This window comes from Antechinus flavipes, chromosome 3 (assembly GCF_016432865.1).
Source record: "Antechinus flavipes isolate AdamAnt ecotype Samford, QLD, Australia chromosome 3, AdamAnt_v2, whole genome shotgun sequence".
NCBI classification, from domain to species: domain Eukaryota; kingdom Metazoa; phylum Chordata; class Mammalia; order Dasyuromorphia; family Dasyuridae; genus Antechinus; species Antechinus flavipes.
The window spans coordinates 54,860,376-54,888,123 of NC_067400.1; the positions used below are offsets into that span (position 1 = coordinate 54,860,376).

The 27,748-nt window shown below is 36.0% G+C and overlaps 1 protein-coding gene across 2 annotated transcripts in view; it reads right to left on the reverse strand.

Annotated features, from left to right (window-relative positions):
* The window catches only part of COL4A3 (collagen type IV alpha 3 chain), a 146,330-nt gene that overhangs the window by 74,122 nt on the left and 44,460 nt on the right, over positions 1-27,748 (reverse strand). For both annotated transcript variants that reach the window (XR_007951645.1, XM_051983386.1), the window contains exons 2-7: positions 11,240-11,296; positions 8,561-8,650; positions 4,536-4,580; positions 4,402-4,446; positions 2,188-2,250; positions 1,446-1,499 (exon numbers count right to left, since the gene is read on the reverse strand). Coding sequence is in view for 1 of the 2 variants with exons in the window: in XM_051983386.1 (XP_051839346.1) it covers positions 1,446-1,499; positions 2,188-2,250; positions 4,402-4,446; positions 4,536-4,580; positions 8,561-8,650; positions 11,240-11,296 (354 nt within the window). In the remaining variant the exon portion in view is untranslated. The remainder of the gene's footprint in view (positions 1-1,445; positions 1,500-2,187; positions 2,251-4,401; positions 4,447-4,535; positions 4,581-8,560; positions 8,651-11,239; positions 11,297-27,748) is intronic.

Below are 27,748 nucleotides of genomic sequence, written 5' to 3' on the forward strand. Positions count from 1 at the left end.
CAGGTCTCTGAAGCATCAAGCCCTGTTAAGTGTAAGAAAGCAGATAACAAAGTTGAGCTGACAGAGTAATGACATCATTGTGCGATTTTTAAAAGTTTTACTTTTAGTTAGCATGGTTCTTCGTTTTGTTGAGACATAAATATAATTTAGTTTAAGTACTAGAATAAAACTGATCAAAGCTTTTCTTGTGATTTTCCAAAGCCCAAAGTATACTACATATTTACATAGTTTGAGGCTATAAAAACAGGACAGGTAAATCTCCATGATTAGATCAGACATTTTGATTCTCCTGTTGACTGTATAAGGGCTATATCCATCCAGACACATTTTTCCTACCTCCCTTTTTCTTGTCCATAAAAGAAATACCTCATCTCAACTTCCTCCATTCAGATATACTGAAAGAAAGAAACACAGCCACACAATGCTTGATTTCTGCCTTCTTTCCCTCACCCTTCCCAATGGATATTCTATAGCAGAACTTTCTCAGTAAAGCAAAGTTGTCAAATTCTTATTTTGCTCCAGTTATATAAGTCAAAAACAAAGAATCTATAATCTGGAATTTTAAAAAAAGGCAAGTGGGAAATTAGGTTGCTATTCCTTTGAAAAGCTCAGTAGTTTTCAGTGGATTTACAGCAAACTTACTATGAGTCTGAGAAAGAGAACCAGGTTGAATTAAGCTTCATACCATATAAGGAAAGATGGAAAAAATTGGAAGTGTTAGATTATAGGAATCTTAGGACATAATACTTATATTTAAGTAACTGAAAATCAAGTGGAAAAAAGATTAGATTTGATCTGCTTAGTCCTGCAGAGCAGGGCAAGGAGCAATGAGCAGACACAAGAAAAGGGCAATTTAATATTAATGTTAGAAATAATCTCCTAAAGCGGAATGGACTGCCTTAGGAGATGGTAGCCTTTCCCTTGATGGTTTTCAAGTAGAGACTGAATCACAGTGTATCTGGTGTAATATAATGTAGACACTTTTTCAGGCATTGGTTGAGATTGAGGACCCTTCCAACTTTGAAATTCTGGGATTCTACTATCCACTAAGCCTAGGACAGTAGGATACTGATTTTCAATCTCAGCTATAATGCAATCTTCCCTTATTCCCCAAATCCACCTACCTCCTATCCTGTTTCATTGATCACTATTAACCTAGAAAGTTATATGCTGTCAAATTAAGTTGCCAATATGTAGCCCTGAAAGTTGTCCTAAGATATCACACTACAAGCTTTGCAATTAAATTGTTAATTATATTGGCAGAGCAGTGCACCTGCCAGGTGAACAGCTAAGGTTCTCTCTTCTTTTTCTCAGTCACATTCACTGTGATGCTTCCTGGTGGAGAACAGAAATACCTTCCTGAGCATTCCCTTTCAGCATATGAAGAATTAGATGGTTCTTTCCTTACTTCATTTCCATGGTAGGATTGGCAAAGCAGAACTTACTGGTAACCCTGGAAGACCTGGTGTCCCTGGAGGTCCTGGAAATCCTCGGTCCCCCTGAAAGGCATACAAAGTTGGTTATTCTTCTTCGCTGTTGTCCATCCTCACTTGAAAAGCTTATTCAGGCATTTCCTTTGTCCCTTCCCCTTCCCTTTCAATAAGGCAATGACAACCCTAGATAAAGCACTTAAGGAGTCCTTATAGCTATTTGTGGGTCAGGAAACTGAGAGCCAGAAATCCATTATATCAATTGAAAATGTGATTAGAATCAACTTGTTTTCAAATTGTTCATGGACTCCAAAAGCCTAATTGTGCCAAGAAATTTCAAATTGCTGATTACTTGAAACTTGAATAATTAGGTCATTCCCCTCCATCTGAGGCCATGCTCTGGGGAAAAGGGATGGAGAGCTGTGAGATTGGTTTAACTTGGTAAGCAAAATCATTCTTCATCCTGAGTGCAGCTGTGCTCCCACAGCTGTGTGATTAATAACGTTTCACAGCTGCAGGTGGAACTGACCACTTGGGCAGCTGGTTCTTTATCTTCCTGAGGATGAATCTGACTAGCCACTCGATATGATGACATGAGAGAATTGGAGAATAGAGGAAAACCAAATAAAGGAAGTTGTCTGGTTTCAAATCTCATGCATGCTCAGTTCAGGCATTCAAACATTTATTTAACTAAAATGTTTCAAGGAAAAGCCATCTACTCCATTGCTGTTTTATTATTTTTCTTCTTTTTTCCTACCTTAGTGCCGTTGCATCCTGGCAAACCAGGAGGTCCATAAGGACCAGTATTCCCAGGAGTTCCCTGAAAAAAGGAGTGTGTGGGAGAGAGAGAGAGAGAGAGAGAGAGAGAGAGAGAGAGAGAGAGAGAGAGAGAGAGAGAGAGACAGATAGACAGACACACACAGAGACAGACAGAGAAAAAGAGAGACAGAGACAAAGAAAGACAGGAGGGAGGGAGGGATGGAGAGAGAGAGGAAGAGAAAGAAAAAATGGGAGAGGGAGAGAAAGAGGGGGAAGGAGAGGAAAAGGGAGAAAGGAAGAGGGAGAGAGAGAAAGAAAGGGGAGAGGAAGAAGGAGGAGAGGGAAAAGGAGAGGGAGAAGAAAAGGGAAGAGAAGAGAGAAAAGGAGAGGAAGAGAACAAAATTGAAAGATATTATTTGCTGGATACTGATACCCTACAAAAGCTGCTGTAAGAATTAGGGTAAGTGACTAGCCTTAATACTTAGCTGATTCATAATTTTGCTCATTAACTATTCCCCAAATTGATTGCCTCTCCTTCCTCCTTACAGATGATACCTTTCTATAAATAGTCCCTTTGGACTAGTCTAAGGAGAAGACTTTCCAAACTTGGTCATGGTAGTTTGAAAACATTTATTCCATTCTCAGGACTATACCCAGAAATTTTTCAGCTAGAAAGAATTTGTCAGATCTTGTTCTTTGCTAGCCCAGCATCAACAACCTAAAATCACCCCTATCTCATGATAATCACTGTGGGCAATGAATTTGGAATCAGTGAATCCAGGTTCAAATCCAAGGTCTTCCACTTACTCCCTGTGTAACCCTGGGCAAGGCATTAAGCAAGAGGTTGCACTATACAGTCTCAGATTTCTCTTACAGCTCTAAATCTATGAGATGATGATCTGAATAGGACTTTAGTGGAAACTGTGCTACATGATCTCGAAGAAGACTAGAAGCAAATTGGATAATTAAAAACAAAGGATTTATCTCTTTTTGTTATATTTATTTTTGGAGATGAAGTTGGAACACTTTTATAACACAGGTGTAAGTGAGGGAACAACTAACACCTACCTGCATCATAGAGCAGATTTATCAGGTTTTACCTCTGTGTAGCTTGTTACATCTCAGGAATAATGATGTCATTATGACTAACATTTATAGTGCCTCTAGTTTTATAAAGCACTTTATATATTACATCTTTATCTCCTCAGAGCAACCTTGTGAGAGAGTGGGTATCATTATTCTTATTGTATAGATAAAAAAACTGAGGGTGAAAAAAGTTTAGTCAACAGCTGAGGATCACATAGGATTTGAATTTTAATGATTTGTATAGAAAGGTAGCTTGGTGACATAGTAAACAGAACGGTGGATTTGGAGTCAATTCTATTCACTATTTCACCAAGCTGTCTTTCTATGCAAATCACTGCAATATAACTGGATTCTAGAGTAGATTTTATTTTTATTATGGTATATGTAATAGATCAGTGGTGTCAAACTCAAATAGAAGCCCCTGCAGAATGTACATTGACATGGAAAACCTCAAATTAAAAAAAATTAAATCTATCCATCTGTCTGTCTATTTTGTCAAATATTTCTTGATTACATGTGAATCTGGTTGCCCATTTTACAACCCACTTGTGGCAGAGTCAATGAATCTGGCTCTTCTGATATCATATAGGATTATTTTAATTACTCTTTAGAGAAATTTAAGAGAGACAGTGTGGTCAAGTAGAAAGAACTTGGATTTTGCATCAGAAGACAGTTCAGCTCTGCCTCTTAGTACTTGTGTTATTTTGAATAAATAACTTCTTTTTCTGTTTCATCATCTGTAAAATGAGAAGATTGAATTAATAATAATCAAAACAGACTGCTTTAAGTGGACTGAGGAGATGCTCTCATTTGCTAGCTACAGTAACTAAGATTTAATGCAAGACTAACCAAATAAATATTCTAAGATCAGCCTCCAACAATGCTCTGCCATAGCTATAACAAGTATTGATATTCTCAGGTTCTCAGGAAGGTCATATGCACTTTAGCCATAATCACATAGCTAGGAGGACACCATCTTGTAGATGGGATTCAGATACTGGGTTTTCTTGACTCTCTACTCCATTCTGCCTTCTTTGATGAGTCTAAATTCTATTCCAGTTTTAAAACTATGATCCCCTGGCTTGTGACTCTATAAACTACAAACATGAATTTCCTCATTACTTACCGGAAGTCCTGGAGGACCTGGAAAACCTGGTAATCCTGTCATTCCCTATTGATTTATAAAAAAGGGAGAAATAATGTTTAAATGTTCAAAATATAGTATTAAGAACATTAATATGGATAAATGATAATACTGACCCTTGTGCCTTTGGAACCAATAAAGCCTGGAAGCCCTGGAGAGCCCTAGATCCATATTAAATAATGAAAGAAAGAAAAAATACATAGTAAAATAACATGTAAATTACCTCATGTTAATACCTACATACATACATTATAGACCATCTTCTCCCACATTCCTCTAGACGGTTAACCCTGTTTTATCTCATCTTTAACACTGTCTTACTTGTAATCAATTTTCTCACAAAACACTGTAGAGTTAAAATACTAACTTGTAAAGGAAAAATAAAGCTGCATCTAAAAGACTATTCAGCTGTCAGCTTCTAGAGTATAAGAAGATTCAGTGTAAAGATGGATGTGGCAGATGGAAATAGCAGCCAATGTTACATATCTGGTTTCTCAGGCTATTTAATAAAATATGCCATAAATGTGGAGAACTATATAAATCAGGTGAATTTGTGTTGTTCTTATTGTGAAAAATTAAGGATTAGCTTTAGAGGGCAGCTGCTTTGGAGATGGGGGATAGGAAGTGTCGGTCTTCTTGACAATATAGAAACACAAAGTTTCAGTGATTCATAGTATTTTTCATCATGTAAGAAAGAAAAAAATTGTCAACATAATCTTCTTAGATTAAATTAGACGGCCAAGCCAAAGTCTGCCTTTTCTTACTTACATAGAACTCAGGGGTTCAACATTGTTCCCAAATCCTCAAAAAGATTCACATGCTTTTCCTTCTCCACCATCCTTCCCCCAAAAAAATCCTATTTGGGTTATTCTGCAAGGCAGATATGTGATCCTCATGTTTTATCTTCCCATTAAACATTTTCTCATACTTCCAAGTACTTTTAAAGTGGGACAAAACACTTAGGACTTTGGAAATCTTTTCTAATCAGGTTTAATTCATCTGGCATTGTCTGTATCATAGGTCCCATATTTGGTGATCTGCTATAAAGAGTAACCTTCATGAACATTGCATAGAACACATTTTTCCTGGACCCAGTGATAGATCTGGTGTGTCTAAAATAGTACATACCCCCAAATCAGCACTGTGTGCTCAGAAATATTGTTTTAGTTAATGTTGACATATCTGATGGAAACACTGAAAAACAAAACAACAGAGCAATGAGCCCTGATCACATAGGAAAAGAAGCAGTTGCAGTGAAGAAACTGACCTATTCAGCCACCTGTGGAATGGTTGCTCCCCCAGGGTGTAGGAAAGCAGGCTCAGACCAAGCCTAGCCTTCTCTATCCCCTGAAGGTGTTTGAAATGAAAAAGAGAAAGAGATGAAAGGATAGAGGTAGGGAGGGAGCCAAAAATGCCAAAAAGGATAGATAAGGTTGGATTTGAAGAAAACAGTCTATATTATAGGCGAAAATAGTCCTACATTGGAGTGCTGTTCCTCATTTTCTTTCTGGTAGAAATAGGAATAGGGATGTAGGTAAGGAATTCAGAGATGCCTAAATTATTACTACTATGGAGACAGAATAAGATAAATGGGAACAATCTTTTTTTTAATGTTACAGAACATTCCAGCCTTTAAAAGACTCATTCAGCAGATGAACCATTTTTCTCTCTGTTCACCCAGGTTATAACTAGTGCTATAGGGTTCTCATGATTAAAGAGATTAATCATTGTAGACTTCAGTCTGACTAATGTAAGAAAGGTAGTATATATACAACTATGCTTTAATTTACATATATTTCTAATAGAAATTCATTGATTGTTTATAAAGTAGCCTTGTGTTCATTAAAACAAAGATTAGGATAACAGAGTAAGATTATAGTAATATTTAAGTTTTAGATCTGTGGCAGAATCCAAATGTGGAGGATGTATCTGAATTTAACAATAGAGCTGGGATATATTCCTGCTACATTTTACAACCATGACAAAGGGCTGTTTTATTGAGTTAGTACTGAAATTTTCAAAGGTCTCAAAACCTATTGTAATAGCATTTACCAGCTGGTAACTATGATAATAAGACTAGAAAGTCCTTGCCATAAAGAATAATTTTTCCCTAAAAAGGCAATGAAGCTATCCTTGAGATTTAATTGGTCCAGGAGATTCAGCTTGAATCATAGACTCACTGACATCTTGGTTATCCAGCTCACAACTGTATTCTACAGCCTCAATGGCCTTCCCATTGCTCTGACTTTTTACAGGTTGTACCATTCTGGCAAATGCAGGAGGAACTTTGAGGGGGGCTGTGTGCAATTAAACCAAATGCTTTCTTTACTTAATATCCTTTCCATGTTATTGTTGAGTAAACTTCATTTCCTTAAATCTTAGAGTCATTAGTGTGTTGTTGATGCGGCTGTGAATTGGTTCAGCCATTCTGGAAGGAAATTTGCAACTATGTGTACAGTCAACAAATTGTATGGTTTAGACCACTACTACCATCTATGACACAGAAAGAAAGGAAAAGACCCATGTGTACAAAAAATATTTATAGAAGCTCTTTTTGTTTGTAGCAATGAGTTGTCCATCAGTTGGAGAATAACAACTGATTAGGATTAATGAATATGATGATCAATCTGGATTTTTAAAAAATGAGAAAAGCTTAGTATAAATTTAAGCATTGTAAAGCGTGCAAGACCAGGAGAACAATTTTTGGACCAACAACATTGTACAGACAAGCAACTTTAAAAGACTTAAGAACTCTGTTCAACACAATGACCAACCACAACTTCATAGGAATGAGATGCAGATTTTTAGACATGAAAATGATGTGGATTTGTTATGTTTGACTATTCTTATTTTATACAAAGATTGTATGTTCCATTTTTTATTTGTGATTAAGTGAGAGGTGGAGACTAACTACAGTGCTGTCCCCACCAAAAAAATGAAGATAAATAAAAAAGGGTCATGAAAGTATCTTTAAAATTCACAGAAGGGAATCAAAAGAAGTTTAGAAGGAAATATAGACAATTGACATCTTTGATGTTAACATTTTGTATTTATCACATACTTTAAAATATAAGCTGAAAATAGAATTTTGTAGTTTCAAATGTATTCCATTTTTTCTTTTCTATTTTATATATGGAAATTCAACTCACTCTACTCCTTTTCATTGTTCACTAAATTCAGAACAAAAAATTGTTTCAAAATGTTATATGGTATTTCTACCATGTTTAATATATATTGGAGTACTTGTCATCTAGGGAAGGGGGTGGAGGAAGGGGGGGAATTGGAACACAAGGTGGCAAGAGTTAATGTTGAAGAATTATCCATGAATATGTTTTGAAAAATAAAAAGCTTTAATTTAAAAAAAAAGAAAGCTCAGATAAGAGAAAACTTAGTCCAATATCTTATGAAGTCTGATTATTCTGAGTATATTTTAGGATGAAACTGTAATAAAACAAATAAATAGACAAGATGGAAAAGAAAAAAATGTTATATGGTCTGTGAATGTTTCATTTCATTTCATTCTCATCTGAAGCTGGAAGCACAGGGACTAGCCTGAGCTGTCCTGGCCCACAACACTATTTATGGGCTTTCTTTTTATCCAGTCAGAATGAATATGAGCCATTTGGCTGCTTTCTTCATTATACTCCCATCTATTTTTAAATCAAGGTCTTAGATGTTGTGTCTCAGACAAGCCTATAAATCATGATTTATCAATAATTTGTGGCTGGTAGTTTTGCTAAAAGAAGATTTTCCCCAACCTCCTTCATATAGATTATCAATGCCATATAGCAAATATAGACTCATAATCAAATAATAAGAAATAAAAACAAAGGATATAAAAAAATTATAATTGGTCCTAGGCTCAGTAGATAATCCTAGCAAAGAACTGTCAAATTCATCAATTAAGGCATGTTGAATGCCAATGATGGTCATACTAGGGTTGCTAAAAGGAAGAGGAGAAGCATTTTAAGGGCAAGTCTGGCTTCAGCAGAATTCATCCAGCTGTGACAAGAAAATACTTACATGAAGCTATGTTGTTCCATCCACTTCCCACTACCTGTAGAGTTGGTGGGTTCCCATAATAACTGAGCCTATACACCCTCAGAGAGCATAAGATATGTAAACTTGTAAGTTGATTTACCTTGGGTCCCTGAGGTCCAGGTATACCTTCTGGACCAGGCAGTCCTTTCTGGCCGGGAGTACCAGGACAACCAGGAAAACCTTTCTCACCCTATTCAAAACACAGCAAAAACACAAGTCATGTTGGAATTACCAAGCAGCCATCATCAGTGGTGAATTTTTAAGTGTGTGTGCATGTGTGTGTGTTTGTAGATACAGAGTGGATATAGCCACCAGTGGCCAATAGCAGATAATGAAATTGTAGCTATCATAAGATTTGTCTTTCATAAAGATTTGTAGAGACAACATGGTATCATAGTGAGAGTAGACTATGGCACAGTTGAAAAAGTGTTGGATTCAGAATGGAATTTATGGCTTAGTTACTTATTACCTGTCTGACCTATAGCATATCACTTAATCACTTGGAGTTTCAATTTGTTATTTGTAAAATAAGCTGGATGGGGTAAGGAAGGGATGAAATTAGGTCCTAGATGGTCTCAAAAGTCTCTTCCAAATGTGAATCTTTGTTCTGTTGGTGCTGACCTTGGAATCAGAAGAGCTGGGTTATATTCTGGTTCTGACTCTTACCAGCTAGCTGACTTCTGATGAATTATCTTACCATGAAACCCAAGGGCTTTTTTTATAACTGTAAAATGGGGATACCTCTCATGGTCTAACTGTCTAAAAGGGCTGTTGTAAGAAAAGTCCCTTGTGAAATTAAAAGCCCTCAATGCCCATGTTTAGGGTTTCCTACCAATGCTCCAATATCTAGCAAAGATACTCAAAGGTATCTTTAAAAGCTTTCTATTTCTCAAAGTTCGGAGCTGAGTAATACAGACACTAAGTAGTGAGGAAGTATAAAGGGAATAAGGGAATCAAAGTGGGAAAAATAACTTCAACAGAAAATAAGAAAATGTCTTAAGCAGAATCTAGATAAAGGACAAAGAATGTAACATTCTGGTTATGGGCTTTACTATCTCTTATTCTATCAGAGAACTATAACGTGTAACCTGTTATTTGGTTAGGAGATAAATCAGTAGCAGAAAAAAAAAAGATAGACTGACAGATATAATAGTCTGAGTTAAGTAACATTCATCATTGATAGTAAGGAGAGTCAATGAGGTTAATAGATGCATAAATGGAACCATATAGAACTGAGCGAATAAAATACCAGGAAGAATTGGGGTCAAGTCCTGCCTCTAATACAAAAGGATGAAAATAATTCAGCTTTTTTGGGAAAAAAAATCTGAATTTTTAATTTTCAAAAGTACAAAATTCTAGGTTATCTGTGATCTGTCATCAAATGTGTCTTTCTAACCTTAATTCCTACTGTAAACTCCTTTTTGGTACAAGTTTAACTGGATCACTCATTCCATTCTTACTCACAGTTTCCTACCTCCATTTCTTAGCTTACAGAAAAGTCAGAGTGCTAAAATGATTTTAAAGAAATGAAATTTTATTACTTTTAGGTACAAATGGATAATGAAACCAGAATAATAGAGGTCTAAGTGACTTGTTGAAATGAGTATGTATATGTGTGTATATATATATTTATTTATTTATACATTTAAAAATACACACACCTATATATACATAAATAAATGTATAGATAATGTTGAGATAAGTGTACATACATGTACACATATATGCATATATGTATATGTGTGTATGTATATATATATGACCAGGTGTTACTATATTATTTGTTTGTGGGTGATTAGTGCTTCTGAAACACTTGGAAAAAGAAGTGTTCTCTTAATTATTTGAAAGAATCCTTTTTTCAAGGCTTTACATAAAATTATTGGTACCATTCATGAGTACCATTCACTAAAACCTGTCCTGGCTTTCTATGTCAGCATTGAGTTTACTCTGGCTTCTGAAAGGATGAGCCAATATATTGCAAACTTTTACAAGCTCTGACATGAAGGGCTCTGCAACTCTGACTTTCATTAAGTCAATCAACTAACATTTATTAAGCACTTATTATGTGCCAGGCATTGTCTTTCATAGAAGGATCCACCAAATCCAATTTGGGGAACTTCAGTCTCACAAATACCCATAAAGACCTTATGGCATAGAAAGGTGTCAGTCTCTCTTGGTACATCCATATTTGGAAAAATGATAAATCTTAGGAACTAGCGATGCATCTCCAGGGAAAAGATTAGACACATTGATGCTGGGCCATAGTCTTGGGGCTGGAAGTCTCTTTTGAGATTATGTAGTTCACATCCTCGCAGAATTGGCTCTTTATTTGAATCTCACAGAAATGATTGTGGGTCTGATGCTCTTGTTTCCCACTAGATGGAGGTGGAGATCATGACATATACTGGCTCTTCTCCCAGTATTTATTCAGCTTCCATCTAATAAACCATTGTGGTTTCCACTTGAATTAAGTGGTTTTCAGTTGTCCTCTGTGTTCTGTAAGATTGTAGCCAGTGCATAAATGTAGGGACATCCTCTGGAACTTCACTTTACTAATTATCTGCCTCTCTCTCACCACCCAAAGAGTTACAATTTAACTGCTGGTATTTAGGCCAGCCAGCCCAGGGCTTGAACAAGGCATTCTTTCAGGTTAATGTTTCTGTTTGGATACATTAAAACAGCAGCTGGGAAAACTAATGGACACCACTCTTTTTGGATGTTATGAATGGGACATGTTGAGGGCAGAGGAGCAAAATGTTAATCACCATCTTGTTCTTACCTTATCGCCTTTCCTGCCGTAACAGAAACATGGACCCTTGTCTGAACAGATACAGCCCTATGGGGAAAGAAAGTTTTGTTGAAAAACAAGTATAAATTTCTATGTTACTTGCTGAATCACAATGAGTGAGACAAAATGAATCCAGACCAATCATTGTTTTCTTTGACTCAAACTGCTTTGTTTGACCTTTAAAGCCCTCCACAATCCACCTTTTCTGCCTTATTAAACATTCCTCCCCAGCTCGTGGTTCAAACTGGCTTGACTTTATCCCTCAGGACTGGAGGGCACTCCTTCCTTACACTTCAAATCCTTCAATTTCCTTCAAAATTCAGCTCCTGATCATAGTGAGAACTGTTTTTCTTCCCTCTCCAAATTATGTTTTGTGAATATTTTGTGAAGGAAATAAAACTCCTTGGGAGCAGCAATAGTTTTATTTTTTGTTTTTGTATACTTAATAACCAAAATTCAGACGTTTAATCGTGTCTGGCTCTTTGTGACCCTGCGGGTCAAAACATGCCCAAACTGGCCATGTAGTTTTCTTTCTTTTCTTTTTTTTAATTAAAGCTTTTTATTTTCAAAACATATGCATGGATAGTTTTCAACATTTACTCTTGCAAAACTGTATGTTCCAAATTTTCCCCTACCTTCCCCTCACCCGTCCTCCCCTAAATAGTAAGTAATCCAATATATGTTAAATATGTGCAGTTCTTCTCTACATATTTCCACAATCATCGTGCTGCACAAGAAAAATCAGATCAAACAGGAAAAAATGAGAAAGAAAAAAAAATGCAAGCAAACACCAACAAAACGAATGAAAAAACGAATATTATGATCCACACAGTTCCCAGTCTTCTCTTGGGTTGCACATTGTTCTCTTCATCACTAGACCACTGGAACTGGCTTAACCATATTTTCTTAGCAAAGATATTGGAGTGGTAAAAACAACACCAACACCACCACCACCACCACCACCACCACCACCAACAAAAGCCTTACTTATGGTCACACAGCTTAGAAGTGTCTGAGGTCAGATTTGAATTCAGGATTTCCTGCTTCCAGGCACAGTGCTCTATCAATTAAGCTACCTAGCTACTTCATCTGATACATAGTAGGTACTTAATAAATGCTTGTTAGTTGATTTTTTTTGGTGGAATTTACCACAGGATGCCTTTTCTGATTCTGCCAGATACATGTCCATTCCTTTATTTTTTTAAATAAAATCTCATTTTTTCACCAATTACATATTAAAATGATTTTCAAACTTTTTCCCCCTGAGGCAATTGAGGTTAAGTGACTTGCCCAGGATCACACAGCTAGAGAGTGTTAAGTGTCCCAGGCCAGAGTTGAACACAGGTCTTCCCGACTTCAGGGTTGATGCTCTATCCACGGTGTCACCTAGCTGTTCCCTTTTTTTTTTTTTTTTTTAACATTTAAAAAAAGTTTTGAGTTTTAAATTCCTTCCCTCCTTCCCTCCCCTCCTCTCTCCTTCATCCCTAAGATGGTAAACACTCTGATATAGATTATACACATACAGTCATGTAAAACATTCCCACATTTTTGATACAAGATGACATAAAGAAGGAAGGAAGGAGGGAAAGAAGGAGAGAGAAGAAAGGAAGGAAGGAAGGAAGGAAAGAAGGAAGGAAGGAAGGAAGGAAGGAAGGAAGGAAGGAAGGAAGGAAGGAAAGAGGAAGAAAGGAAGGAAGGAAGGAAGGAGGGAAGGAGGGAAAGAAGGAAGGAAGGAAGAAAGGAGAGAAGAAGGGAAGGAAGGAATGAAGGAAAGAAATGTATGCTTCAGTCTGTATTCAGCTAGTATAAGTTCTTTCTCTGGAAGTAGATAGCAAATTTCATCATAAATCTTTTAGTATGGCTGAGAATAGCAAAGTCATTTACAATTGTTCATCATATAATATTGCTGTTATTGTGTACAGTGTTCTCCTGGTTCTGTTCACTTTGCTTTGTATCAATTCATGTAAGTCTTTCCAGGTTTTTCCTGAAATCATCTTGTTTGTCATTTCTTATGGAACAATAATACTCCATCACACTCATACACCACAGTTTGTTTAGCTATTCCTCTACTGATAGTTATTCCTTTGATTTCCAATTCTTGGTGGATTCCAATCCACCACAAAAAGAGCAGCTATAAATATTTTTGTGCCAATAGGCCCTTTCCCCCCCTTTTCAGATGTTTTTGGATATAGACCTAGTATTGGTATTGCTGGATCAAAGGGTATGTAGAGTTTTATAGCCTTTTGGAATTACTCTCAGAACAGTTGAATAAGTTTATAACTCCATAAAAAATGCATTAACATCCTAATTTTCTCACAACCCCTCCAACATTTATCTTTTTTTTTTAGTCATATTAGCCACTCTGATATGTGTGAGGTGATACCTCCATTCCATTATTATCTTGTATTTATAATATTTATATTTACATATGTACTTATTGGGTTTTTTTTTTTTTTTGACAGAATGTAAACTCTCCAAGGGCAAGGATTGTTTTTATTTTTAATCTTTATGTGACAGGTTCCTGTGGTGCATAAAGAATCTGATTATTATATCCTTCTTTATATCTTGGGTGCTTGGTACCATTCCAAACATGTAGTAAGTGTGTAATAATTGTTTCTTGATTGATCGGTAGGACATTAAGCACTCTGTTCTGGATCACATGAATCATTTTAAAGGGAAGAGGAATTCCTTCAAAGTGGATTTGGGAAAGGAGGACAGGGAGCAGGATTCCTTTATTAGTCTAACTGGTCCACAAAAGCAAAGCCAACAACCCTCCCTCTCCTCTCTCAGAGGAACTTCTCCGATGTCTCCCAGGAACTCTTATGAAAGGTCTTCTTGAAATATGTCCAAGGCTCAGAAATGATGGTCCATGCTGTTTGTATTTCTCTAAACAGAACAAACATCTCTCTGACCTTAGATTTTGGGAAGATCAAATACATTTTTGTTTTGTTTTACTAGCCACTCAATGTACTTTCGGACATCTGCTGATCTTTGTAATAGATTAACTCTGCAGCAGCAGAGGGAAACACTAACCAGTGATGAACAAAAGGCAAATGGATATGTCTTCTGCTTGCATTTAGGGATTATAAATAATATGTCTAAACAAATATAAATGTATATACATATATATTTATATATACATACATAAACTACTAAAACTACTTAATATCAAATTACCAATAATGATTAATAATATAATGAATTTTGAATGGATAATAATAAACATAATAAAGTATTCAAACTTAAAACTACACACTAAAACTTTTGGTATACCACATATTTATATATATGTGAACATATCTGTATATGCATGTATATACAATTTCTGCCTATTTGGGGATGTGAATAATATGTGAACAAATATATATGTTTGTGCACATATACACACATGCATATGCAGACATAAACTATTAAAGCAAAAAGCTTTTGGGACACTATGTATTTAAAATATATGTTCATGCATACAAATATGTTTTACACACACACATATATCTATACATGTATATGTATATCACATGTATGGGAATTATTATATGAAATCATGTCAAAGGCCAAAATTCCATAAATACCTCTAGGCGGTAAGAACTGAGTAAAGAAGTATGATTTTAAAAAACAATTTCTCTTATTAAGACTATTATTGACTGTGTGACCCTGGGCAGGTCACTTAACCCCAATTGCCTCAGCAAAAAAAAAAAATACTATTATTGATTGGTTTAAAAAAATGCTTCTTGGTTCAAGACCTTCAATGATCATTAGTGAAAGAAATTATATTTGATTTTTCATTCATCTCATAGTAGGGACAAAGACTGATTGCATAAAGCCTTAGAACATTGTAAAGTTTCCCAAATCCAAGATTACTCAAAATAATTTAGCCTAATTAGTCTAACAGGAAAAAATCAAATGGATAATGGATATCTGTTGTTCAAGTTATGAAATACAATTGCATGGAGAGGGCATTGTAACTATAGTTCTTGGAAAGACACCGCAGCAGATAATGAAGTGAGACCAGAAGGGTTTTGTAAAGAGGAAGAAGAAGATGGGCTTATCTTTGGGAAATTGTGTGCTTCTTAGTGACCCTGAGCTTATGCATGAAACAAAATTTCATTTAACACCAATATACTTTTGGACATCCTGTCTGATTACAAAACATAAAATGTCATAGTTTCTAAAGCATTAAGTTCTACGTCACCCTAAGGCACCCTAATTTCAATTTATAATAGCCATGAATTGGTATCATTTGTCATAACTATGAAGGAGAAGCAGGAGTGTGTGTGTGTGTGTGTGTGTGTGTGTGTGTGTGTGAAAGGAGGTGGACTATTCATATAGTGAGAAATAACCAAAGGCTGAGGGTGGTCTGGAGCTAGGGATAGTTTCTCTATCCAAGAATGATATGATGTCATTCTCATTTAATATAGTGCACCTCCCATTGTGTTATCCAAAGGTGCTTGCCATCCCCATGAACCCTACTCTTTGAAGGGTTATATAAACTGTGAGCTCACTGCTATGATAGCCTTAAAAAAGGGATGGTCAAATGATCATCTATTTATTAATAACATGCTTAATCAAGTAATAATAATAAAATGATTAAATTACCCAGAAACTCTATCTCTTAAACCTTTTTAATCACCACAAGGGTTTTTAGGAGAACATGGATAAAAGTTGTAGCATGCAAAGGCAGGAGTCAGTTATGATCTCTTACCTCTAACATAACAGGGATTAGCCACATTAATGAGAGAATTGAGCAATCTAAATAATGGAAAAGGTGAATATCAACTTTTATTAGAAGTTGTAGCCCATTACATTTCTAGTTTAAGTTCTAAACTATTTTAAAACCAGCATGACTTGATTCCATAAAATACCCAGGAAGCGTAATCACTTGTTAGCTAATGTAATTTGTATGCTTTCTGCCTCTCCACCAATAAAATATTTTAGTTTCTTCACATTTCAATTCTATTAAAAGTCATTTATCAGGGGTAGAAGCCTCTTTCTATTGGTTTTATGTACTATTTTTGTTAATCAGTAACATGTCAGGAAATAATTCAGGGCTGTATGATTTTAGTGTTTTGGAGGTTCGGGTATTTCAATTCATAAGTTATTTTCCATTTTCCATTCAGCATAGGGCTGCATAAGGCATATACACCAGATTTAAGTTGTAAATATGCTGACAAGGTTCAGAAACTCTGATTCTGAAGTCCTTACTTTTTTTTTTCAGCTCATAAGCTAGAATAAATTATTTTTTTCCCCCTCATCCTTTCTTCCTATGAGGGTTTATTATTCAAGCTCTCCCTAGATTTTCACAGAACTCATGAAGCCATATGGCCCCAAACAGAACTGACCACATATTTTGGTATACCACAATTCTGAGCAGAAGATCTATGAGAAAAAAATTTAAATTGAAAATCAACCATTTATTCAATGCCCTATTTTATGTTACATTTGTGAATACGGGTACACATGCAAACATGTGTTTGTTATTTGTTATTTGTTAACAAAGAGAAAGGGTGTAGTCAGAGCAAGGGTTTTAGCCTAGGAAAGGATTTAATGACTCAAGAATTCCAATTAATCACAATATGAATAAAATGAGAGACAAGCTACAGGGTGGTGGTAAGGCTGATATCCTTCCCTTCCCTCTTCTGTTACATCTCATTCTGGCAGGGAGATAGCTCTGGGTTCTTTGAGCAGAAAGTCCCATCAGATGTTCTCCAGAGCTGCCAATCAAATCTTCCTCAAGTACAGTTCTGAACATCTCATTCCTCTGCTCTCTTTCCTTCTTGACTCCAGGATAAAGTAGAAATTCATTCATTTGGCTTTTAAAGCCTTTCTCAGCCTGGTTCCAAACTCTCTTTCCAAATTCTTCTTCTTCTTTGAACATTCTATTTTTCTATCAATCTGGTCTTATTGCTGTTTCCTTTACATGACATTCCTGATTCTGCCTTTGTACATCATGCCTGAACTGTGTCCCTTTTCACCTCTGTCTTATAGTGTCAGTATTTATCTTCCAAAATTAACTCAAGTACTGCTTTACAGATGAATCTTATCCTGATGCCTCCTGTGGCTAGTGTCCTCCCTATTTCCCCCTTCCCCTTTGTATTTTAACTGTTTGGTATGTATTTTGTAGTTATCTCTCCACCTCCCCTCTCCCAATAGAGTATTAACTCCTATTTAATTTTTGTTTTTATATCCCTGGTACAGTGCTTGATGCATAGAAGACATGTAAGAAATATTTCTATTCTATAACTGATTTTACTTATTGGTACACACACACACAAAAGTGTTCCTTGTACTAATTCCCTTCTCTTTCCCCTCTATCAAGCCCAATTGAACATAAGGGAAAACTGGTACAGTCCAAAGCCAATTAACACTCTACTGAGCCGTGCTGTTGATTTTAGTCTATTAACGTTGACTTGGCTGGCCTCTCTGCTAGCCAATAGCTTAAAGCAACATAATCAGTGAAAAGAAAAGCTGACTAAGGAGAACACGCATGGTGCCAGCTAGACTCAAAAGGTTGTCCCTGGCAGATCCCTAGGCTGTGTCTTCCTCCCCTATTCCTGTGTTAAGCAACTGACCATAAAACTTACATATATTTATCCAAGAAGAGATTCATATTAGAATTCTCCACCTCCTACACACACACACACACACACACACACACACACACACACACACAATCACATATTGCATGAGGAATTTTTCCAGGTTAATATTGGAATTGTCTCTTCTGACTCTGATTGTCTAATTCTGAGATCTTTGACAACCTAGGTTTTGCTAAAAGATTCTTTAGTGAGAAAGAACTCACCTTGTTTCCTGTAATAACTTACTTTTGTTTTAAATATAGCTCTAATTGTTAGAAAGGTTTTCCTGTTTTTGAGCTACAATCTACCTCTAGCTCCATTCTATCAATAGGTTCTAATTCTGCCTTAAAGATGTCAAACAGAAAGTCTATTTTCTCATCTATATGGCACCCCTTTCAAATGTTTGAAAACAACAGTCATGTTCCCCATTGTCTTCTCTGGGAACTCCCCAGTTTTTTCAACCAGTCTTTAAAGAGCATGACAGTTATGGGAGCAACTTTCCAGTGGCCGCTGGGGATTTAATTCTGACCAGCAGAATAGATCCCTTCATGTGAAAGGATGATAACAATACAAGGAGTCTGAGAGGCAGTTGCATTTTCTGACCTCTCTCCTCTTCCCTCTTCCCTCCAATTTATTTCATTCCCAATCCACAAACAACATCTGCATCAGCAAAGGCTGATTTATAACTCCTTCAAGTATGTTATGATTCATAGCTGTGGGGGCTTTTGGAGAATCATCTTGTCCCTTCACGCTTAAGTGTGGTCCTTAACACATGACCTCTTCCCCTGGACTTTCTCCAGCTGGTCAAAGTCCTTCTTAAAATGTGACATCCAGACTGAATTCTATATTCACAATATTCTAGGTATGATCTGATCTGGCCAGCATCCCATGAGAGAAAAATCATCTCCTTTCTTATAGACACTGTGCCTTTCTGAAGCTTATAGCCTTAGATTTGAAAATTATCATTCCAAATCAGCAATCTGAGTTTGCAATCCATTTAAACCCCTAGATACTTTTCATACCACAATTCCTTTCTCTACCAAACTCCATATAATATTTATGAAGCTGATTTTCTGGACAAAGTAGAGAAATGGAAATTGAATTGGAATAGGAAAATAGCTCAGTGAACCTATGAATACTAGTTAATAGAGCAATAGAAATCTGGAAGAAAATATCTCGTGGTGAACCATCAGGCTCTATTCCTAACCGCATTCTGCTTAATATTTTGTTGTTGATTTTGGTGAAGGTATAGATATCATGCATTTAAATTTGAAAATGGCACAAGACTGAGAGGGCTGTATAAGATTGAAGAATCAGAATTTGAAAGATAATATGGCACAATAGGAATGTTAGACTGAGGGAGAAAACCTCCCAAGAGAAAAGTCTGCCATTTACTACTTGTGTATTCCTTGCACAAATCAATTCTCTCTGGGTTTCAGTTTCCTTCTGTGAAATGAGGCAATTGAGATATATGATCTTAAAAGTTCTTTTAAGTTTTAAATCTATGACTTTAAGACTTTGTCAGACTAGCACGTCTAATAAGATGAAACTTATTAAGGATAAATGTAAAGTTTAATACGAGGGTAAAAAAAATTCATGGCCCAGAGAGCATGTGACATACAACGAGGTTTTTAATGAACTATTATAAACCCAGGATAAGTCATTAGTGTAATGTAATAGCAAAAAATCTAATGTGATATTGGACAAAGCAAACATAGTGTTCAGAAAAAAGGCCTGACAATGCTGCTGCCATACACAGAGAAAGTTTCAGGTGGACATGGACCCATTTCTGAGGCTGTATGATCCTATTTCTTACATATCTGGGGATGTCCTTGGATGCTTCCCCTTTTCAGAGAATCTGTGGAAGTCTTTGGTCTGCCCTCTGTCCATGCTTCACTGAATATTGAAAGTCAGTGAACAGATTCATTGTTGAGTGGATAGAAAATAAATTTGAGAATTTGATTTATTGCCTTTTTATGGGTAAGTCATTTCACTGGCTGAATCTTTGTTTTCTCATAAAGTATGTTGGAATACAATCCTTGTCTGCCTCCAACTACTTCACGCACCATTAGTTAAATTCAATAAACAGTTATTAACAATCTTCTATGGAATAGGCTTTGTGCTACAAACTAAATAATTATTTAGGATTAATAATTATTCCAGAGAAACATTATGTGTGATGACTACAGCGATGTAATAGAAGACAAAGACAACAAAGCAAGAGAAAGGGGATGTTGCAAAATATAATGTTTAAGTTTGCCCCCAAAGAAGAGAGACAAAAAGGTATTTTATGTCTTTGCAAAACTGATAGAGACTTTGAGTGTGTGATATTCCACACAGAATAAGACATTCTGTATCAAACTTTTTCAATATGTTCATTAAGATTCTCTCTCTCTCTCTCTCTCTCCTCTCTCTCTCTCTCTCTCTCTCTTTCTCTCTCTTTCCTGTTTCTCTCTGTCTCTCTGTCTCTTTCTCTCCCTCTCTCTGTCTCTTTCTCTCTTTTTCTTCATTATTTTTTGGCTCTTTGGGACAAAGGAAGGAGGCATTGAGCAATATAAATAGCATAAAAATAAAATACATCAAAATTATGCTATACGATTTCATTGAATTGAATGAAATATTAAAATCATTCACGAACTTCTATGTAGACTGCAATTTTGGATTAGAGTTTCTATGCAAACTATGAGTTATATGGAAGTTCCTATCTGCACCCTTCATCTTTTAGATCACTTGGGAGCAGCAATCTCTAGATAAAATTCATTTCTGAGATCTTTACACCAATTTCCTTTCAATAGTCTCCTCACTTTTGATACCCCCACAAGCCAAGACCTTTTCCTCTCTTCCCCAGGAAGTGCTTTATGCTCCAGACTTTTTTCAATCCCTTGCCTACCTTAAAAAATCTCACAATTACCCAATTAAACAAATTATAATTTCTTTAGGACTTGCTCTCTGCTAAATGACAGTAGTCAACTTGATAGACTTAACAAAGATTAGTAAATTCATTGCTTGTTATAATTGAATTTTTAACTAGGGACTTTCTGGGACCAATTTCTTGACTCAACAACCCCCTCCCCCAAAAAAGAACACTATTTAAAAAGAATATTCACATATTTGCTAAGCAAGTGGGAGATTTTTTTTTTTTTAGTAGGATGGGGCCCTCATGATACTCATGTAGGTCAGTCACTACTTAGAAAAATTCTTTGATGGAAGCCCTTGGGTAAGAACCCTTGGGTCTAGAATAGAGATTCTTAACCATTTTTGTGTCACGGACCCCTTTTGCAGTCTGTGAAAGCTATGTAATCTTCACGTAATCAAGCTTAAAATGTATAAAATAAAATACATAGAATTACACAGAAACTATAATAAAATATAATTATTTATCTATATACTTCAGACCTCCCAGTGACTGCCACTTGGGATTCTGCTACTCCCCTTTTATTTCCTGGAGCCCCTCTTCATGACTACAAGCAATAATACTAGTGGTTAAGGGAAAATGGCAGAAAGAGGAGGGGAGGGCATACCCTCCACCTGACTTCCTTCTCTCTGTCCCTAGCCTTGGTTCTGAAAGCACATTGCTTTCTTTGTTATCTTTTCCAATATAGGAAGGTCATGATTAGAGGTCTGAAACAACAGAGGCACATTCTTAGTGTCCCAGACTATAATTCTAAACATTTTTCCTTGGCAGAATTCCTTTTCTATACATAGTATTTGGGGCCTACAGTATAATAATAATAACAACTAATATTTTAAAAGCACTTTATCATTTATAAAGCACTTTATATATGTTCTCTTACTTGATTCTCAAAAAAAAAAAAAAACCTGGGAGATAACTATTACTTTTAATCTCCATTTTAATAAATGAGGGAAATGAGCCTGAGAGAGGATAACACAACTAATAAGAATCTAAGGCAGGGTTTGCCTTCAGGTCTTACTAACATACTCTCCATTACTCTATCAAGCTACATATTATCAATATGTATTATGCACACTTTGGAAGTACAACCTATTTATTCACTGGGGACTGCCTATGTTATTGTTGAAAGCTAGATTTCTTTTTGGGGTTTCGGAACCATCTTGCAAACATTCAGGGCATCCTGGTTCATTATTATTGGCTCTTCTCTTTCTTCTGATTGACCAGCACCCACACTTCCTTATTTCTAGCTGTGTGACTTTGCTCATGTGAAAAATGTAGCAGAGCAGACAGAGTGCTTAACTTGGGGTCAGAGAGACTTGGATTTGCATCCTGCCTTGGATATTTCTTCTTCTTCTTCTTTTTTAAAAATAGCCTTTTATTTACAAGATATATGCATGGGTAGTTTTTCAGCATTGACAATTGCCAAACTTTTTGTTCCAATTTTTCTCCTCCTTCCCCTCACCCCCTCCCACAGGGGTGGTCCTGTGCCAGTGTTTCCCATGTCTATAGTTCTTAAGAGGTACCCTGAGAATGCCCTTGTATTGCCTTTTCTAACCACCTTGTGAGAACGTGACCTGTGTGAGTTCTCCATAAAACAACTTTTTTTGGCACACACATTTGGCATTTGTATAATGTGGCCAACCTAATGGAGTTGTGCTCTCCACAGCACAGTTTGAATGCTTGGCAGCTTAGTGGGAGAAAGGACCTTAGTGTCTGGTACCTTATCCTGCCAGATGATCTTCAGAATCTTCCTAAAACAATTCAAATGGAAGTGATTCAGTTTCCTGTCATAGTGTTGGTATATTATCCAGGTTTCACAGGCATACCACAATGAGGTCAGCTTCATGTATCCATTGGTCTCTATATTATAATTAAATACTTGAGGAAGCCATTATAATTCTCATGGATTTTTCTTCTCTACTCAAATAAATAAGCATACTTTAGTTAGGATAAAACCAGGTTAAAGAATACTAGTTACATAAAGGGAGTTCAAGAAAGTAAACCATTATATTAATAGAATGAGAAGACATTAAAAAGAAGACAAAAATATGAATGTGTCAGTAATACCCCTTGCCATTATGAAATTGAAAACTGACCCATTTATACACATATAAATAAAAGAATGGTCTTTGGAAATGAGAGATCACAGAAAGTAACAGAGGGAACCTGAGCGGCCTCTATGTGAAATGAAGCATCTGGTTATTTCAAACATTTAAATGATTAACTGAACTCTTCGCTTCCAGATGTTTGGTGTCACGTAAATGTGATTTCAGAAAAAGAATATGAAGGAAAAAATTAAGAGATGTTTAAGCAGGAGAAAAATCTCAGCTAGAATAAGTGAAGGGAGATAACAATAGGAGAGGATTTGGATAGAATAACAAGAAAAAAAGGAGTATAAAGTGTAAAAACAGGTAAAGGAGAGGCAGGATAGAAAGAATGGGAAAGAAGAAGTAGAAAAAAAGAATATCAATAGATAGGAAGATGTGGAAATGGGGCAAAATCTCTTTATTACAAAAGCACAAGGACAAAAACAAAAGGAATTTCTCATTATTCTGAAATACAAACTAGTGATGAGGAAGTCTGAAGAATATAATAGAAACATTTAAAATGCAAAATCTAAACTCATTTCATTAGGCAGTATTAAGTTTTTTTTAATTTATTGTCTTAGGGATGTGCTGCTCAAATGTTTAACAACTGGGTCTTTATACTTTAAAGTTTAATTTAAATGATTAATCCTTGCTCCATCATTTTCTTAAGTCTAGATAATCAACAAAATAATAAATCTTATCTTGTTTTGATGTGTTTGCTGATTTCTATGTTATAAAAGCTCACTCTGAAAATTTAATAATTGGCTCTATGGAGTATGATGGAGTTGGTTCCAATTAGGTTCCCCTAGTGACCCATCAGAATATAAATTCTTTGAGGGCAAAGCCTGTCTTTCTATTTTGCTTGTATTTGTATTCCCAATACTTAACAAAGTGTCTAGCACATAGAAAGTTCTTTATATATATTAGCTGGCATTTATGTATCTCTTTAAAGTTTACAGAGCACTTCACATGTTATCTCATTTGATTCTCACAACAATCCTCTGGCTTAGCTGCTATTGTTGTCCATCTTTTACAGATGAGGAAACTGAGGCTAACCATACTTAAGTTAATTTATCTAAAGTCATATGGCCAGTGAGTATATTTGAACTCAAGACTTCCTGAGCCCAGAGCAACTAGGTGGCACAGTGGATAGAGTGCTAGGCTTGGAGTCAGGAAGACTTATCTTATGAGTTCAAATTTGTCGTCAGATACTTACTAGTTGTGTGATCCTGGGCAAGTCATTTTACGCTGTTTGCCTTAGTTTCCTCCTCTGTAAAATGAATTGGAGAAAGAAATGGCAAAATATTCCAACATCTCCACCAAATACCCCCCAAATAGGGTCATGAAGAGTTGGACACGATTGAAACATGACTGAACAGGAACAAATTCCTGACTCCAAATCCATTATAATGCCACCTATCTACCCATAGGAATCATAAATTACAGAACTTTTTTGAAACTGATACATTTTTATTATTATCTCCCTCTTTTGCTTGAATTCCTTCAACATTTCAAATGGAACATTCCCTAGTAGTTCTCTGTGCCAATAAAACCCAGACCTAATTCCTCTCCCCAAATCATTTATCGGGATAAATATTTCTTTCATATATAGATAAGGAGATAATTTCTATTCCTTATTTGACCATAATATACAAGGTCATTCAAATATTATACCCTTAAATGATCATATTTACAACTAAGGGTATCAGAAAATGTTGGATACATGTTACAATTCTGCAAAAGCATTGCATTCATTTCAGATCTGGGAAAGATGATAAATACTCTGTCCAAGTTCTTCATAGCACAAAATGAGGAAATTGAGACACAAGTTAAGGAATCTGACCAAAGTCACACTTATCATGTCATAGCTGGTACAAGCAATCAGGTGGAATGGTTTTTAGTTCTTTGCTCTTTTTAGGATCCGATGCATCCCTACTTAGCAATGAATGGAACTTCCAAGCCTGGAGGTTTGTTGCTGATCGTATCATTGGCATGTAAAAAGCAGGAATTTAGAAAAGAGAATTGGAGGTGGAAGAAGATATCCACACAGCGGCTCCTTTATGTATTAGCCTTTACTTTTTAGTGTTACTCACTCATTCATTTCACATCATGAAAAAGAAAGAGCCCTGGGGGGCAGAGGCACAAGGTGCCTCAGATTCACCCAAACTTTTGTAGTTTGTTGGCATAAATATCAACAATCAGAATTTTAAAGGGGACTTTCTAACCCTAAGTCAGATAGAGGCATTAGACAAAAATCTTGATCTTGATATGTTGGTAAAGAGTTTAGACCTTGGTCTAAGGCTCTGGGAGTTAACATACTCTGTTCTTATTGATAGAAAACCAAATATTGCTAAGGATTTCTTGCACGAGGAGCTTTCTCATAAAGAACTGAAATTCAGGGGGACTGATAGTTGGTGCAGTGGATAGAGCACCAGCCCTGAAGTCAGGAGGACCTGAGTTCAAATCTGCCCTCAGACATGTAACACTTTCTGTGTGACCGTGGGCATGTCACCTAACCTCAATTACCTCAGGAAAAAAAAAGAATTGAAATTTAGCCTCTAGAATATAAATTTAAAAAGAAAATGCCAGATCAAGTTCCTCCTCATATGGAGAAAAGGTAGCATCTTAATTGAAAACTCTAGATGAAGCCCAGTAGATGGCAGCAAAGAGAACAACCTAATGAAGAGAACCTTAAGACGTTGGTAGCCCTCCAGCACAGGAGGCTTGAGTTACCCATCTGTAAGTGAACTGTCACTCAGGTGCACCAGCCAAAGGTACTCCTCAGGTGTGTGGTTCCACATGTGATCTCCATGTCTATCTATTCTTCCTATTTAGGTAATCTCATTTGTGGGAGACTGCCCCAGGATCTTGCAATTTGTATTGCCTTATTTTTTATTTTTCCATTTGACAAAGGCTTTTATTTTGAACTAATTGAGTTCTCTGGTTGAGTGGTTAAAAACAAACATGTTTGTGAGAGACTGTGCCTCAGGTTTTTTTGAGGAGAATGTTCTAATGCCATCTTTTTTACTTAATTTTTTTTTTTTTATTAAATGACTTTTCCTTTGAACTAATTGTGTTCTCTGGTTGAGTGGTAAAAGTAAACAATTGTTAGGGGTTCGTGAACTATGGTTTTGGTGGATGAAGACCTACATTTTGAATCTGGATAGCTCTTCTGAGAAGCCCACAGGTAAAAGTGAGTGCCCCAGGTACTTCCTACACTTTCAGAAAAGTGTGCATGGGTAAACAAGCAATGCAAGTATTGTCAGGCACCAGGTTTTGCTCCAGTGTTTCTAAATTTCCTTGTCTTACCCCCAAAGAAAATAATTAGATGATGTCAAGTCTGGAGACTGTCGGCCAACAATAGTTGCTTACCACAAATTGCTTCAAAAGAATTAATTTACTTCATTATAGAATTGAGTTATTGTATTCCTCTGAAACCATAAATCACATTCCCCAGTCTCTACAAAACAATGGCTGAACAATGTGTTAATAATTTTTATCTTTTGTCGTTTCCATGAAAAATAAATCATCACCTTCCTATTTCATGAAGTGAAACAATTCTTCCTGTAAATATTGTTGTTTTTTTTTTTTTTTTTTTTCTGAGTTAAATCCATTTAAATGTAGAGGGGATTAGATAGTATAGTAGTTAGAGCACTGGGCCTAAAGTCAGAAAGATCAAAGGTTAAATCTGGTCTCAGATATTTACTAATTGTGTGACCCCAGGCAAGTCACTTAACCCTATTTGTCTCCTTTGTTTCCTTATGTGTAAAATGGGGATAATAATACCACTCATCTGCCAGGGTTGTGGAAATCACATGAGATAATATTCATAAAGTGCTTAGCACAGAGTGTGGTACATAGTAAGTAATAATGCTTCTTTCCTTCCTTCTCTCCCTCCTTTCTCCTTCTTTCCTTCTCTCCCTCCTTTCTCCTTCCTTCCTTCCTTCCTTCCTTCCTTCCTTTCTTCCTTCCTTCCTTCCTTCCTTCCTTCCTTCCTTTCTTTTTTTCTTCCTTCCTTTCTTCCTGACTGCCTGCCTTCTTGCCTTCCTTCCTTCCTGGTTCATGGATCTATCTATTGAAATAATTTATAAATACATTTTAAAATATAACTTATGTGTAAAATACTGAGCCTGATGCTAAGGGACATCCAAAATTTAAACAGCATAGAATCCTTGCCCTAATGTAGCTCATAGTCTACTGTGGAATATGATACACATGCAAATAATTACAGTACAAATACAGGTAATGGCCTAATCTAGATAACAAATTGTGTTATGTGAGGTCTAAATCCAACTTCTAATCTAGCAAGGGAGATAGAATACATAAATAAACATACAATACTATACCAAAATAATACAAAAACTCAGGAACACAAGAATTCAGAGCACAATAAAATAAGTCTAAAAGACAGGCAGAAAGTGATATTCAAGGCCAGGGAATGAAAATAATGTCCTAGTGGAAGGAAAAGGAGAATCAGCAAATGTTTTCTGGAGGGAGTGTAATATTTGAAAAATGAGTAGGATTTCTAAAACACAGAAAAAAGCAAGGTATATTCCAGGCATAGGAAACAGTATAGATTAAAGCACAAAGGCAGGAAGGTGTTGGGTACCTACAAATGGCAGTTTGGCTAGAGTTTAAGTACAAATAGGTAGGGATTTTCCAGTCTGTGAAGGACCTTGCATAACAGGTCGTAAACTGGGATAATTAAAAAGGAGTAAGTCTTTACTGAAAAAAAATCACATAAGATGAAGAAACAATCTTATTACTCATGGGATGGAGATAGAGGAAGATTAGTTGACTTATGTGTAAATCTGAGAGAGTGCCTCAATAACATTAGAGAATACTTAACATGCATATATTTTCCTGATAGGATTGTCCTATATCTCTACAAAAGAAAGGCTAGATTTTTTAAATCAGAAGAGTTCAT